General features: G+C 39.6%; 2 protein-coding genes across 2 annotated transcripts; one reads left to right on the top strand and one right to left on the bottom strand.

The window, feature by feature from the left end:
• Nucleotides 1–1,131: 1,131 nt before the first annotated feature.
• Nucleotides 1,132–2,208, bottom strand: smim20 (small integral membrane protein 20). The gene is made up of 3 exons (XM_055211336.2): nucleotides 2,048–2,208; nucleotides 1,589–1,645; nucleotides 1,132–1,438 (listed from the first exon to the last, which is right to left on the bottom strand). The coding sequence occupies exons 1-3, from the start codon at nucleotides 2,154–2,156 to the stop codon at nucleotides 1,398–1,400; spliced, it is 207 nt and encodes a 68-aa protein (XP_055067311.1). The 5' UTR covers nucleotides 2,157–2,208; the 3' UTR covers nucleotides 1,132–1,397.
• Nucleotides 2,209–2,546: 338 nt separating this feature from the next.
• Nucleotides 2,547–12,200, top strand: plaa (phospholipase A2-activating protein). The gene is made up of 14 exons (XM_055211327.2): nucleotides 2,547–2,781; nucleotides 3,302–3,495; nucleotides 3,634–3,734; nucleotides 3,888–4,008; nucleotides 4,163–4,330; nucleotides 4,435–4,570; nucleotides 5,072–5,241; nucleotides 5,342–5,493; nucleotides 7,441–7,657; nucleotides 7,849–7,914; nucleotides 7,993–8,064; nucleotides 8,142–8,249; nucleotides 11,120–11,281; nucleotides 11,428–12,200. The coding sequence occupies exons 1-14, from the start codon at nucleotides 2,633–2,635 to the stop codon at nucleotides 11,997–11,999; spliced, it is 2,388 nt and encodes a 795-aa protein (XP_055067302.1). The 5' UTR covers nucleotides 2,547–2,632; the 3' UTR covers nucleotides 12,000–12,200.
• Nucleotides 12,201–12,383: the final 183 nt, after the last annotated feature.

The raw sequence follows: 12,383 nt of genomic DNA on the forward strand, positions 1-12,383 counted from the left end.
TTGTTCACAAATTTGATTGCATTTGATAACAAAATGTCAAAATTTACTTTCATTTTACAGAGTCTATTTGTCTCTTTCTATTACCGTACCACACTGTAAAAACAATGCAGCATGAAGTTAAAACAACTTGGTTTTGCAAGTCGATTCAATCTACTATTTAAAGTTTTGACCTGTAATAAGTTGACATAACTTACAAAAACAAGTTAAAATTCTTTAAGTTAAACTAACAAAAATATATGTTGATTTAACAAAAATGCTGCATATTTTACAGTGCATGTTTTACCCATAATGCACTTATTTTCAATCAAATGTTTTTTTTTAAGTGTCTGTGCTGTCTTTTATCAAAATAAATTGGTTTTATATTTTGTTATATAAAGCAAAACCATGAAAAATATAATGTGTCCTTGTAAATATTATATGACAAGTTATGTAATTCTAATATGTAAAGTTTAAGCTTCAGCATGACTGAAACTGATATGCTTTAATACTTGATCATTAACATCAGGTGTAGCCTTGCATTATTTTGTTGACATTATTCACTGTACCCACCCACACAAAGCAGTTTAGTAAAAAGGGGTAGGGCCTGGGCTTCAGTGCACAGGTGCTGGCCCAGTCCTGTAGCCATGACAACCAGACTTGGTTGGCACAGGTTTTTGGCCGAGGTGTGCTGCTCTCGGGTTACAAATTTCGTTTCACAACTTTTTAGGGCCAAAGGCCTCTTCCAACTCTCAGTGCCAGAAAAATAGGAAAAAATCAAATCAAAATCAAGTAAAAGCAACAAAGTTATTACAAAAGCAGGGCTGAGAGTAACATGATGTTATGATAAGGTTAAAATATATTATACACCAAGGTCTCCAATGTGCAGACTAATAGCCATGGTGTAAGATGGATTTAAAACGCTTTTCACTTGTGTAAGTAAAAGGAATGTAAACAGAACAGGCCTAAATGTGTCTTACTATGACCCTGCTATAGTATTTTTGAATCTCTTTAACCATTTTGCCCACCTATGATGCACTGTTCTACAAGGTGACGTGCGCCATCTAGTGGTCATTATTGAAAAACAGTTCAAAATACGTTTCATTACCCATGAATAAAGCACATTTAATAAACACAAGAAATTGATTCATAGAGTATTTTAAGTGCTTAAATGACCAAACATAGTCTTTATTTTTTATTTAATTGGGTGAATAAACATTCTTATTTTAATTTATACTAGTTATACTCTCATACAACACACATTGATTTCTAGAGCCTCATTTGATGTAGGTATAGTTATTGTAATGGTGAATTATTGCCAACCTCCCTTTTGTAAAACACTTAAGGGTGCAGTAAAAGACACACAAATCCTAAAATTCATTCATTCATTTGTTTAGTTTCCACTTTTACAAAAGCTAGTATCATGATTTTGGCTTGAAGGGATCGGACCAGATCTTCACACCTAATCCCAATAAAACAGATAAATGAAAATTATAAATACCATATATTTCATATATATCTAAGGCTAATGGTTACTTAACAATTTACAGGTAATGCACATAAAATGTAGAATGATCTCATAGAGATAGATCATAGATACGTCATGACTTACCAACAGGCTGCACATCTGCTTGATTGATTCCTGATCGATTTATTTTCTGTATCTGCTCTGTAAACATAATAACACAAATTCAGACAATATTGCAAAGAAAAATGTTGAAACAGACTAAACAATTTTTTTGGTGACTTTAAGAACAAAACCATCTATGTATAATTTAATTTAATAACCATATGAGGAAAATAACTCGTTTTTGTAGTTGATCATTCTAGATTCTTATTATTGTAATTACGTACCGTTACAATAAATAAATACAACAAATAATAATTTAATTTTATGCAATGATGCAATAAATGTTACATTTTGTAACATATGGCACATTTAACTGGCCATCTATGGCCATTAATGCAATATAATTTGACATGGCGCATGTCGTTTAGTTAAACTCCTCATCTAAGTTCACCAAATCAAAAGCAGCCTCCTGATGACTAAAAATGTATGATAAAAACTTACTGTAGTCTTCACTGTGAGTGAGGGGATGAAAAAATATTGGATAAAACGCCACTGCGACAGCTGTAACAAAACCTCCAAAGATGAGTGTTATTCTCTTATTGCTGGACATGTTTGTTGTGTATCCAAAAGGACAAAAATCAACTCAGTCATGCTTTTCCGGGTTGAAGTTCAAACAATAAATAAAAAGTCTAACGTCTATTATTTGCCATAATTATTTTTGCCATATCTAAAGTGTATATCAAATTATAAAATAAATAAATACAACACATTAATATTATATAGTTTTTTAAAAAGGTTGTAATTCATCCATATATATTTATGTTAGACATACGTTAGGCAGAACAGTCGACTTTTGACATCAAAGTACCGCGAGAGCAATTTGAAAGCATAGCTTACAACTCGCTCTCGCGGTACTTGATGTCATACGCCGATGAATTTGCGCAGCGCGGCGTGAACTCAAACCCATCTATTATTGTATTGAGGGACTTTTATTTTGTCGCTCGTTTTCCCGTCATGCCGTATGTGTAGTGTTGCTGTGTCAGTGTGGTGCTTGCTTGCTCTTTCGTTTACTCTTTATCAATAAAAATGGCCGGCAATAACACATACAGACTGCGCTGCTCGCTCCCCGCGCACGAGATGGATGTGCGCGGTCTCGCCGCCGCGGCGTATCCTGACGGAGCGTTTGTGTCAGTGTCCAGAGACCGAACCGGCCGGGTCTGGGTACCGGACTCAAGGTACATCCCATCAGCTTCCTCCTCACACCGCGGCTCTTTTAATTACATGATGTGTGGGAGTTAGTTGTCCTCAGTTTTGTTCGGTACTAAGGCGAGTGTAGTTAGTCTCATAGTTAGTCAGTTTATTGATATGGGTTAGTTAAGTAAAGCGAAACTCATGATTATTATCTTAAATGAAACTGACAGTTTTGTGTTCTGACAGTGACAGATCTGTAAAACACGCATTGATTAAACGTTGTAATTTCGTTATAATATTTTTAATTCATTTCGCTTCAGTTTGACCAGTTTAACAAAAATAATGTACTATTTTTATTTATTAAAGTGTTTATATATGTATATAGAAGTATTTACATCTATAAATATAAAAATGTATATACACATATACATATTAGTACACACACATATATGATGTAAACAAAAACTTTTATTCTGCAAACGATTAGTCGCGATTAATCGTTATGCAGCCCTTTGTTTAAGCCCCTAATTGCCTAAATTGTTCCTCCTGTTTTTGTTTCTGCAGTGAAAACAATGGATTTATGGAGATGCTCTGTATGAATGGCCATGCCAACTTTGTGTCCTGTGTGTGTATCATCGCTCCAACTGAAACATATCCCAGAGGACTCATCGCCACCGGAGGACATGACAACAACATCTGTGTGTTTTCATTAGACCGACCGGATCCTCTCTTTACACTCAAGGGTCACAAAAACACAGGTACCATCCACAAAAATGTCACGTCATCACAGTGGTGTAGCTACTGTAGCAGATGTCTGCCCGTTCTGTAATATTAAAATAGTTAACATTTAAGTTATGATGTGAAGTCATTTGTGCTGTTTCCTTGCGTGTCCACAGTTTGCACGCTCTCTGCCGGCAAGTTTGGCACATTACTGAGTGGCTCATGGGACACGACAGCCAAAGTCTGGCTTAGTGAAAAGTGCATGATGACGTTACAGGTAAACTGACACCATTCGTGATATTACTTACTTTAATAAATACAAAAATATGTTTTTCCTTCGCGGTCCCTTTAAATTAGATCAGATGTTCCCAAAGTGTCAGTGTCAGGAATGTGCTGACTGTTTTCCTTCTCTATTATTGGTGTTTTACAGGGACACACGGCAGCCGTATGGGCTGTGGTTATTTTGCCGGAACAGGGCTTAATGCTTTCTGGATCAGCTGACAAGACGATCAAATTATGGAAAGCCGGTCGCTGTGAGAATACTTACACTGGTACAGTGGCTTCTTTGACACCTCTAATGCTTTTTCAAGAAAATTTTCCATCAATTACTGAAACTGTGGGCTCGTTAACTATTACATCTCCAGTAGTGGTTACCGTTCATAGTGATTATGATACGAATATCTAAGTGTCAAATGTGTCCCACAGGTCATGAGGATTGTGTGAGAGGACTCGCGGTGATAAACGAAGTGGAGTTTCTCTCCTGCAGTAATGATGCAAGTATTAGACGATGGATGGTGACGGGTGAATGCGTGCAGGTTTACTATGGTCACACTAACTATATCTACAGCATTTCGGTCTTCGCTAATGGACAAGGTACTTAATTTTAAATGTCTTTGCATGAGATAACATAATATATAGTAAAACTTATATGCTTCTTTAAACTTTAATACAATAAAATCTTTCTTCCTTTACACCAGACTTCATAAGTACAGGAGAGGACAGAACAGTCAGAGTCTGGAAGAAGGGGGAATGCTGTCAGACTATCCGTCTACCTGCTCAGTCCGTGTGGTGCTGCTGTGTCCTACCTAATGGAGACATTGCTGTTGGGGCCAGGTGTGCATTTCTGTTCCTCCAAAACTTTTATTTATTTTATTTAAAAGAGACAATGCATATTAAGGAAACATAATAGATTTTCAGCAATATAAATATGCCAGATAAAATAAACTTTTATTTTTATTTATTTATTTATGTAAAAGGGACAATGCATATTAAGGAAACATAATAGCTTTTCAGCAATATAAATATGCCAGAATTATATATATATAAATAAATATATATATAAATATATATAAATATATAAAATGTATACCTTTGAATGCACTGTAAGGTCCTGTGTCCACAAAGCGTTTCTTCAGCTGAGCTCTTTAGTTGCTACAATACTTGTACAATACTTGACATTAACGACCTCATCATTTCACCCAAAGATAAACATGTTTCGCTGCTTGCAGGAAAAACGCTCCGATGGACACAGGGCCCAAGTCACTTTAAATAAAAGTAATTTAAATGTTGCTATTTTTTACCTGCATGAGATTTACATCTCACATTTGTCTGAAGTGATGGTGTAATCCGTGTGTTCACTGAGAGCGAGGATCGTGTAGCCAGCGCCCAGGACCTGCAGGCTTTTGAGGATGAGCTCTCCAAAGCCATCATTGATCCCAAAACTGGAGACTTGGGTGACATTAACATAGAGGAGTTACCAGGCAAAGAGCACCTGAATGAACCAGGTACAGAGATTCATGTGTTTAATTTTGGTTAGAGTTCAAATCTGCATGATAGTGGCCCTGAGTTGAGAAAAATGCATTACTGTTTTTTTTTTTGGCGTAGGGAATCGTGACGGTCAGACTCGACTTATAAAGGAGGATTCAAATGTCGAGGCGTATCAGTGGAGCATGAGTGATGGGCGCTGGGTGAAGATCGGAGATGTAGTTGGCGGGTCTTCTAAGCAGAGCTCAAATCGAGTGATGTACGAAGGCAAGGTAAGACACTTAAGGGCTCGTTATAGTCGTGCGTAGGTCCTACGGCGTAGCTGCGACGGTTTTCATTTATACTTTTGCGTCGTCCTCCATGTCGACGTGCAAACACACGCGCAAACCGCTGGTAGGCAGTATCCACGCGTGTAACCACAGTAGCAGCGCGACCGTCAGAGAAGAAGCAGCTTGTCAAGTTAACCCACAAACGAAGAAGAAACAGCAACTTGTTGTGTATGATTTGAGAAGACCAGCAGTGATGGAAGTAAATAAACAGCGACTTTTGTTGCAGTTTGAGTTAAATCACTCCCCAACTTGGCTCATCTTTGTTTTCACCGTCGCAAACGGAAATACCTATGACGCAGTTTTTTACCTGACGGGAGACGGGAGGGGTTCTGGTGGACCAATCACAGCGCTTGCGGTCCGCGTAGAACTGACACGCTGTTAAAATTGTTGCGAGGTGCACGTCAGGCTACGCATAGGCTACGGATAGCCTACGGCGTAGAACTTACGCACGACTATAAATTGTCCTTTAATGCAGAATTAGGGTGCGTCTCATTTCTCTGTCTTACCCCCTACCCCTCGGTTTTGCGTGTTCATGTGAGGTGAAGTGGCGTCTCAATTCTCCGTTTGATCAAGGGCTAGGGCCAAGGCGTAGGGATACATAGCCCTTGAAACGAAGTGTGATAAGGACCACACTTGAAAGAGAGGGGTAAATGTTAACGTAGGAATTTCTCAGGAGAGCCGGCGGCTGTGTCCCAATTCAAAGGCTGCGACCTTCTAAGGACGTATTTTAAGACCGATTGCGTCACAGCAGCGCGACTTGAGGCTGGTAAGGACGTCCCAATTCAAAGGATGCTTAGAATGAAGCCTCAAAATGCGTCCTCATTTCTCCGCGATGTTAAGGATAGAACGAATGGATCCTTAACAGCCGAGGATATCCCAAGATTCATTGCGCGCCTGCAACGGCTGCATATAATGGCTGGATATTCTAAAATAAAACCTTCATTAAATAAAAGTGTGTATTTTTAAAAAAAGTTTGTCACTGTTTTAGTATTATAAGTTATGTTTTGTGTTAATATTATTATTTTTAAGATGCATATATTTCTAAGGTTGATTAATTTAATATACTGTTGAATAGTTTAATCTACATCAACATGTCATATTTTCTAAATTAATATTTTTCTGATTTCATATTTATTTTAATAAGTCAGAAACGTTTCTGCTATGTCCTGCTGACAGGCGCGTGCAGCAGGTGACGCCAATTATGGGTCCTCCGAATGTTAGACCGTCTCATTTCAGTTCTCTTCGCGAACTTCTGAGGCTGCCACCTTGTAAGACCGAGTGCTCATCTTTAAGGTCCCATGCTTATAAGGTCGCAGCCCTTGAATTGGGACACAGCTGGCATCAAGATTTAATGGCTGAACGTCGAAATGTCGAAGGAGTCACACAAATTAAAGTAACGTTATTTTCAGCAGTTTAATTGAGATTATATTATGACACTCATGTTTTATGATACTTTAAATAAAATGTTCAAGTGGTTTTAATTGTAATTTAAGGTGCTAGCTAGCAGCTAAGTTAAGCGCTTTTTGTTGAGCTCAGCTCAGGCAATCGATACCACAACCTGAGACACCGGCATCTTCTTTGTTTATGTCAACGCTTGTCTGTTTTCGTAGCAGCCAGTTAGTGGCATGGGAAGGTGACGCAAACGGCAACCGAGTGGTGTCTCATTTTTTAGACAAACAATCTGTCTTACTTCTTCCCCTTCACTCGGTTTCGAGGGACAAGGGGAAGACAAAAACAAGGGGGAAGGGGTAAGACAGAGAAATGAGATCGGCCCTTAATGCAGAGCAGCATTCCACTGTAATAAATATATAAGTTGACACAGTTTAAAACTATTTACTATAAATTTGTTCATGTTGTGTAACAGCCCGAATGTTTTCCACCTTTCTAAAGGAGTACGACTTCATCTTCACCATTGATGTGAATGAAGGAGGTTCACCCTTGAAACTGCCTTACAATTTGAAGGATGACCCCTGGCTGACTGCCCACAACTTTCTGGAGAAAAACGACCTGAGCCCCATGTTCCTGGATCAGGTGGCTAACTTCATCATTGAGAACACTAAAGGCCACACGTTGGGGTCGGCACCAACGGGCGCAGACCCCTTCACAGGTGAATTACTTAAGAGTACAAAGGAGTTACTTACAGTTGCATAAATAAATAAAAAAACAAGCAAATAATGGCACTAGCTATGCCGAGAATATGGGTTTGATTCCAATAAATATTATTGCTGGGGTTAGTGTCATTCAGTCAATCAAACATGTGGTGTTCAGTGGTATAAGGGTTATATCTTTTGTTTTCAGGTGCTGGGCGGTACATTCCAGGTTCAGGAATCGACAGCCAGGGATTTGGAGCAGATCCGTTCACAGGTAAGCTGAGTTATATTGCTTTAAAACTAAATGTAATGTTTAAAGTCTTAATGAGAATGATTTTTTTGCGTTTCACAGGAGCAGGAAGATATATACCTGGGTCAGGATCCACCGGCACGTCGACTTCAGGCGTGGCTGATCCTTTCACTGGTAAACTACGTAAAAATATGCAAACTTGCAAGATTAGATGTTATGTGTACACTAATATATCTCTCAATCCACTTCAGGTGGTAGTGCCTATTCCTCCGCCTCACTTCAGAAAACTACAACAAACATTTACTTCCCGAATATTGATGGCGTTATGTTTGAACAGGCTAATGCCACTCAGATTCTTGGTAAGTGACATTTTCCAGCAGAATGTTATGATGTAATCAAATGCCTGGCTTAAACTTTGAAGGTCCAGTGTATGGGTGATTTATACCTCTTGTTCATGTGGCATTGAGTAAAATGTGATTTTTGCATTTAAAGTGCCCATATTATGACTGCTTTTCCGAAAGTTAAATAGGTGTATGAGTTCCATAAAGCATGTTTCAAAAGTTGTTTGCTCGAAATAGCTTGTAGGAAAAGATTGTTACCCATCTCTAGTAGCCTCTGTTTCAGTGCATTTCAGATTGTGCCGTTTTAAGGTGGTCATTACATATTTATGAGCTGCTGCTCCTTTGGCCACGCCCCACTACTAACGTCATGTGCGCGTGCTCAGTGATATCGTGAGCAGTACAGACCATACTGTGTTATTATTTTCATATATTATTATTAACAGTTTATTTTGCCAACAGACAAATCAAGCAAAAAGTATCACTAATAAGTACACTACAGGAGAATAAACTCATGACACACAATGATTCCAGAGTAAATTGTGATGTAGCCGTCTCAACAATTCACTCGTTTTCCCTGGACAATGCTAACATATTCCCGTTATAAAACATTTTCAAATGCATTATTTTCGCAAATGACAGAAATTTAGACCCGGCGGGGATTGTATACTGCTTGTGGACCGCGTGCTTATTGCTAGAAGCTGGCGGGAAGTCCGGGCCGTAAAGTTATAAGAGACTCGGGGGGTACGTTAGCCTCGTCAGAAAAGCCGGGTCAGTAAGGCCCGGTCTCGGTTAGTTTGGCAAAACACTTTTAGTTTGGCAAAGCACTATTACTTAGTTCATGTAGAATTGTAAAATAAAGCCATTAAATAATTTTAACTTTCGAAACCACGCTGCAATCTATCTAGCCTGCAAAACATATCTATGTAGCCTACTGTCTACAAACAATAATATTAACATACATTTAAAAGGTATAATTGATGGGATTCACATCAATGTATGATCTCTATTTTGAGATACAGATGCTCTAGCATCATAAATGTAGTATTTTGTGACAGAAGATGACAACATGCAAAATATAACGTGACTTCTTACCTTTTGTGTTGATATAATGGTCGCGAATCGAATCCAGTCTGTTTCAGATGTGTGAATGATCCATGTAAGTCCAATAAAATACATCCTATGACCATTTTTGTCCACAAATGCGTATAATTCGTGAAATATAGTCTGTTGTTTACATCAGATTTCGCATAAACGTCTTATCGCCTACAATCTGAGGACTATATGCGTCGTAACACACTGTATATGAGATCACATTTTAGGTTTAAAAAACACGCGTTAAAACTTTGTTTTTAAAAGTAGGCGGGAGTATAATCCATAATATCCGAATAGCGCTGTTATTTCCATGAGACATGATAACAGTACAGAGGATATCAGCGAAGTGACTGCTCTGTGCTCTCTAGCTACCTGGTGGGTGGAGACCTGCGAATGGGGTGGTGGGCGGGAAAATTCAAATGGAATGTGATGAAACGGCTAGTTACGTCACTTCGGAGCTGAGTTTGAACTCGTGCAATCTGAGACTCAGGGCAGAGGACATTCAGAAACCTGTATCTCACTCAAAACAGCATGGATGGATTTTTGTCCAAGTTTGTATGCGTGTGGAAGCATCAGAGACACAAAATAACACCCCAAAACCTAGAAAAAGTGAGTTTTTTCATAATATGGGCACTTTAAAGGCGGGGTGCGCGATTTTTAAGAAATGCTTGGGAAAAGGGAGGCAGGCCGTGTACCAATACACACTTCTTGTAGCCAATCAGCAGTAAGGGTTGTGTCTACTAACCAACATCGTTTCCTGGATTGCGTATGTGTGGGGTGGGTCTATCAATAGAAGGTTCAGATTCTATTGGGGTAGGGGCGTGTTTGTTTAGGAGTTTTCAAATGTCAACACTGGCTTTTAGCGACTTTTAATGACGTATTCAATTAAAAAAAGGTCCAGTGTGTAGATTTTTAGCAGCATCTAGTGCCTTTGTCCACAATTTACCCCTTTTACAGCTTTTTATCTAAATAATGTAAAGTTCTAGACAACTATTATACGTAAAACAGTTATATATGGTAAACTTTTTGGTTTCAGAAATTTCTTTGCATCTCTATTATGTATCCTAGAATTTTGATTTGGTACCATGGTAAAACCTTATATCTTGGAGTATCATGGTACATGAATCATTCATACTTTCTGTACATAGCACGCACTATTGTACAACTCTTGTGCTGTACCCTATTTAAAAGAGGGGCAGTGCTAACCAGGATGGGCTGAGCTTTGATTGGGGCTCTGTTTACACGTATATGGTTATTTTGAAAAACTGAGATATTTCCCTTTGTTTGCTCCCTTCGTTTACACGCAAATGAAGAACTCGCCTCTGAAACCGATTCTTTCTAAAAACACCGTCCAGAGTGGAGATTTTGAAAATCTTCGGTTGCACGGTGGCATGTAAACTGAGACAAACAGATGTTTAAGCAGCCAACGTCACAGTATGCGCCAGAGCTTGCACCTACGCCAAAAGTGCAACCTTGTTCAAAGAGGAACAGTAAGTTATTCGTTGCTGTTTTTTTGGATTCTGATTAGCTTACTTGGGCTTGAGCTTCTCGTTACACCGCACCTAGAGGTTTGGCATGCTCTTGACGGGATAAATACATTGGTACGTGTCAATGAACACTTTTCTGAAAATTGACATGTGTGCAGAAAGTTATTTTTGAAACCGAGAGGTTGAAATGTCCGTTTATGAAAATAGCCACCCACGTGTAAATGTAGTCTGGGTGGGTTGACCTATTTAAACAGTCAAACTTGTTGAGAATGATCTTGCCCATGAAATTTGTCCTAATGTCTTGTGTAGGTAAACTTCGGGAGCTGAACAACACCGCTCCTCAAGATCACAAGCTGAGCGAGGCAGCACTGGACAGTTTGGAGAAGCTGTTGTTCATAGTTACTGATCCGAAGGAACAGCCCACTGCAGAGCAGATCGGTGTTCTCTGGAAGGCCTGCCATTGGCCAGAGGGTAAGAAACTGAATAAGTTTGGCTATTACACTGCAGACGTCATTATATTCACATTTACAAGTTTTTAAAAACATGAATGCACTTTAGTTGATCCTTGGAAGTTCCCAAATGAGTTAACCAACCAACGTTTCATTTTCAATTCTCAGATATTGTGTTTCCTGTATTGGACATCCTGCGATTGGCTGTGCGGCATCCTGAGGTCAACGCCCAGCTTTGCGGTGGAACTGAGGGCGCCAGTCTTTGTAACCATCTCTTGGGTCTCATGTCCCCCGACGGCAGGCCTGCAAACCAAATGCTTGCACTGCGTACGCTGTGTAACTGTTTCTCTGGGTCCCACGGTCGCGCTCTCCTTTTGGGCCAACGCGACGCCGTCCTCTCCCGGGCCGGAGACCTTCGCACAGTCTGCAACAAGAACATCCACGTTGCTGTGGCTACCCTGGTGCTGAACTACGCCGGAAGGTTGTACGGTCAACCGGCCGAGATCGAAGCAAAGGCACAGTGCTTGTCAGTGGCTAGCACCGCCTTAGAGGTAGTACAGGACAAAGAGGCTGTCTTCAGGCTGCTGGTCGCCCTGGGGACCACAGTGGCTGGAGACGGCACAGCAAAGGACCTTGCACGATCTCTGGGTGTCCGTTCTCAGATTTCGAAATATGCCGGTGTCCCTGATCCAGCTAAAGTGGGGGAGTGCTGTCGACTGCTGCTCGATGAACTGCAGTGATGTTATAGACGGGGTCAGGTGATCCAAATGTAACTTACATCTCCATACCTTTATGATATTCGTCGCTCCTCTTTCAAATCTCTTAAGCCTCCTTACCATTAGTTTGTATTTAAATTTTCACATTTTGATGATGAATGGTAATGAATGAATGCATGATGTGAATAAACACTGGTGATTTAATCAAAGTATGTCTTAAAGAAAGATTTGTGTTATTGATGTAAATGGAAAAGGCAATGCTGAACGTTACACCGTGACATGATTCTAGCGATGGTCAATTTGTCTGTCCATAAACGTGAAAAGGTGGTGTGGCACAATGCAATCAATCACAAAACACAGCCAATCAGCTAAGTTTTTCTTTGTTTGTGCGCCCTCTCACACTTTTCC

This window comes from Misgurnus anguillicaudatus, chromosome 21, assembly GCF_027580225.2.
Source record: "Misgurnus anguillicaudatus chromosome 21, ASM2758022v2, whole genome shotgun sequence".
NCBI classification, from domain to species: Eukaryota; Metazoa; Chordata; class Actinopteri; order Cypriniformes; family Cobitidae; genus Misgurnus; species Misgurnus anguillicaudatus.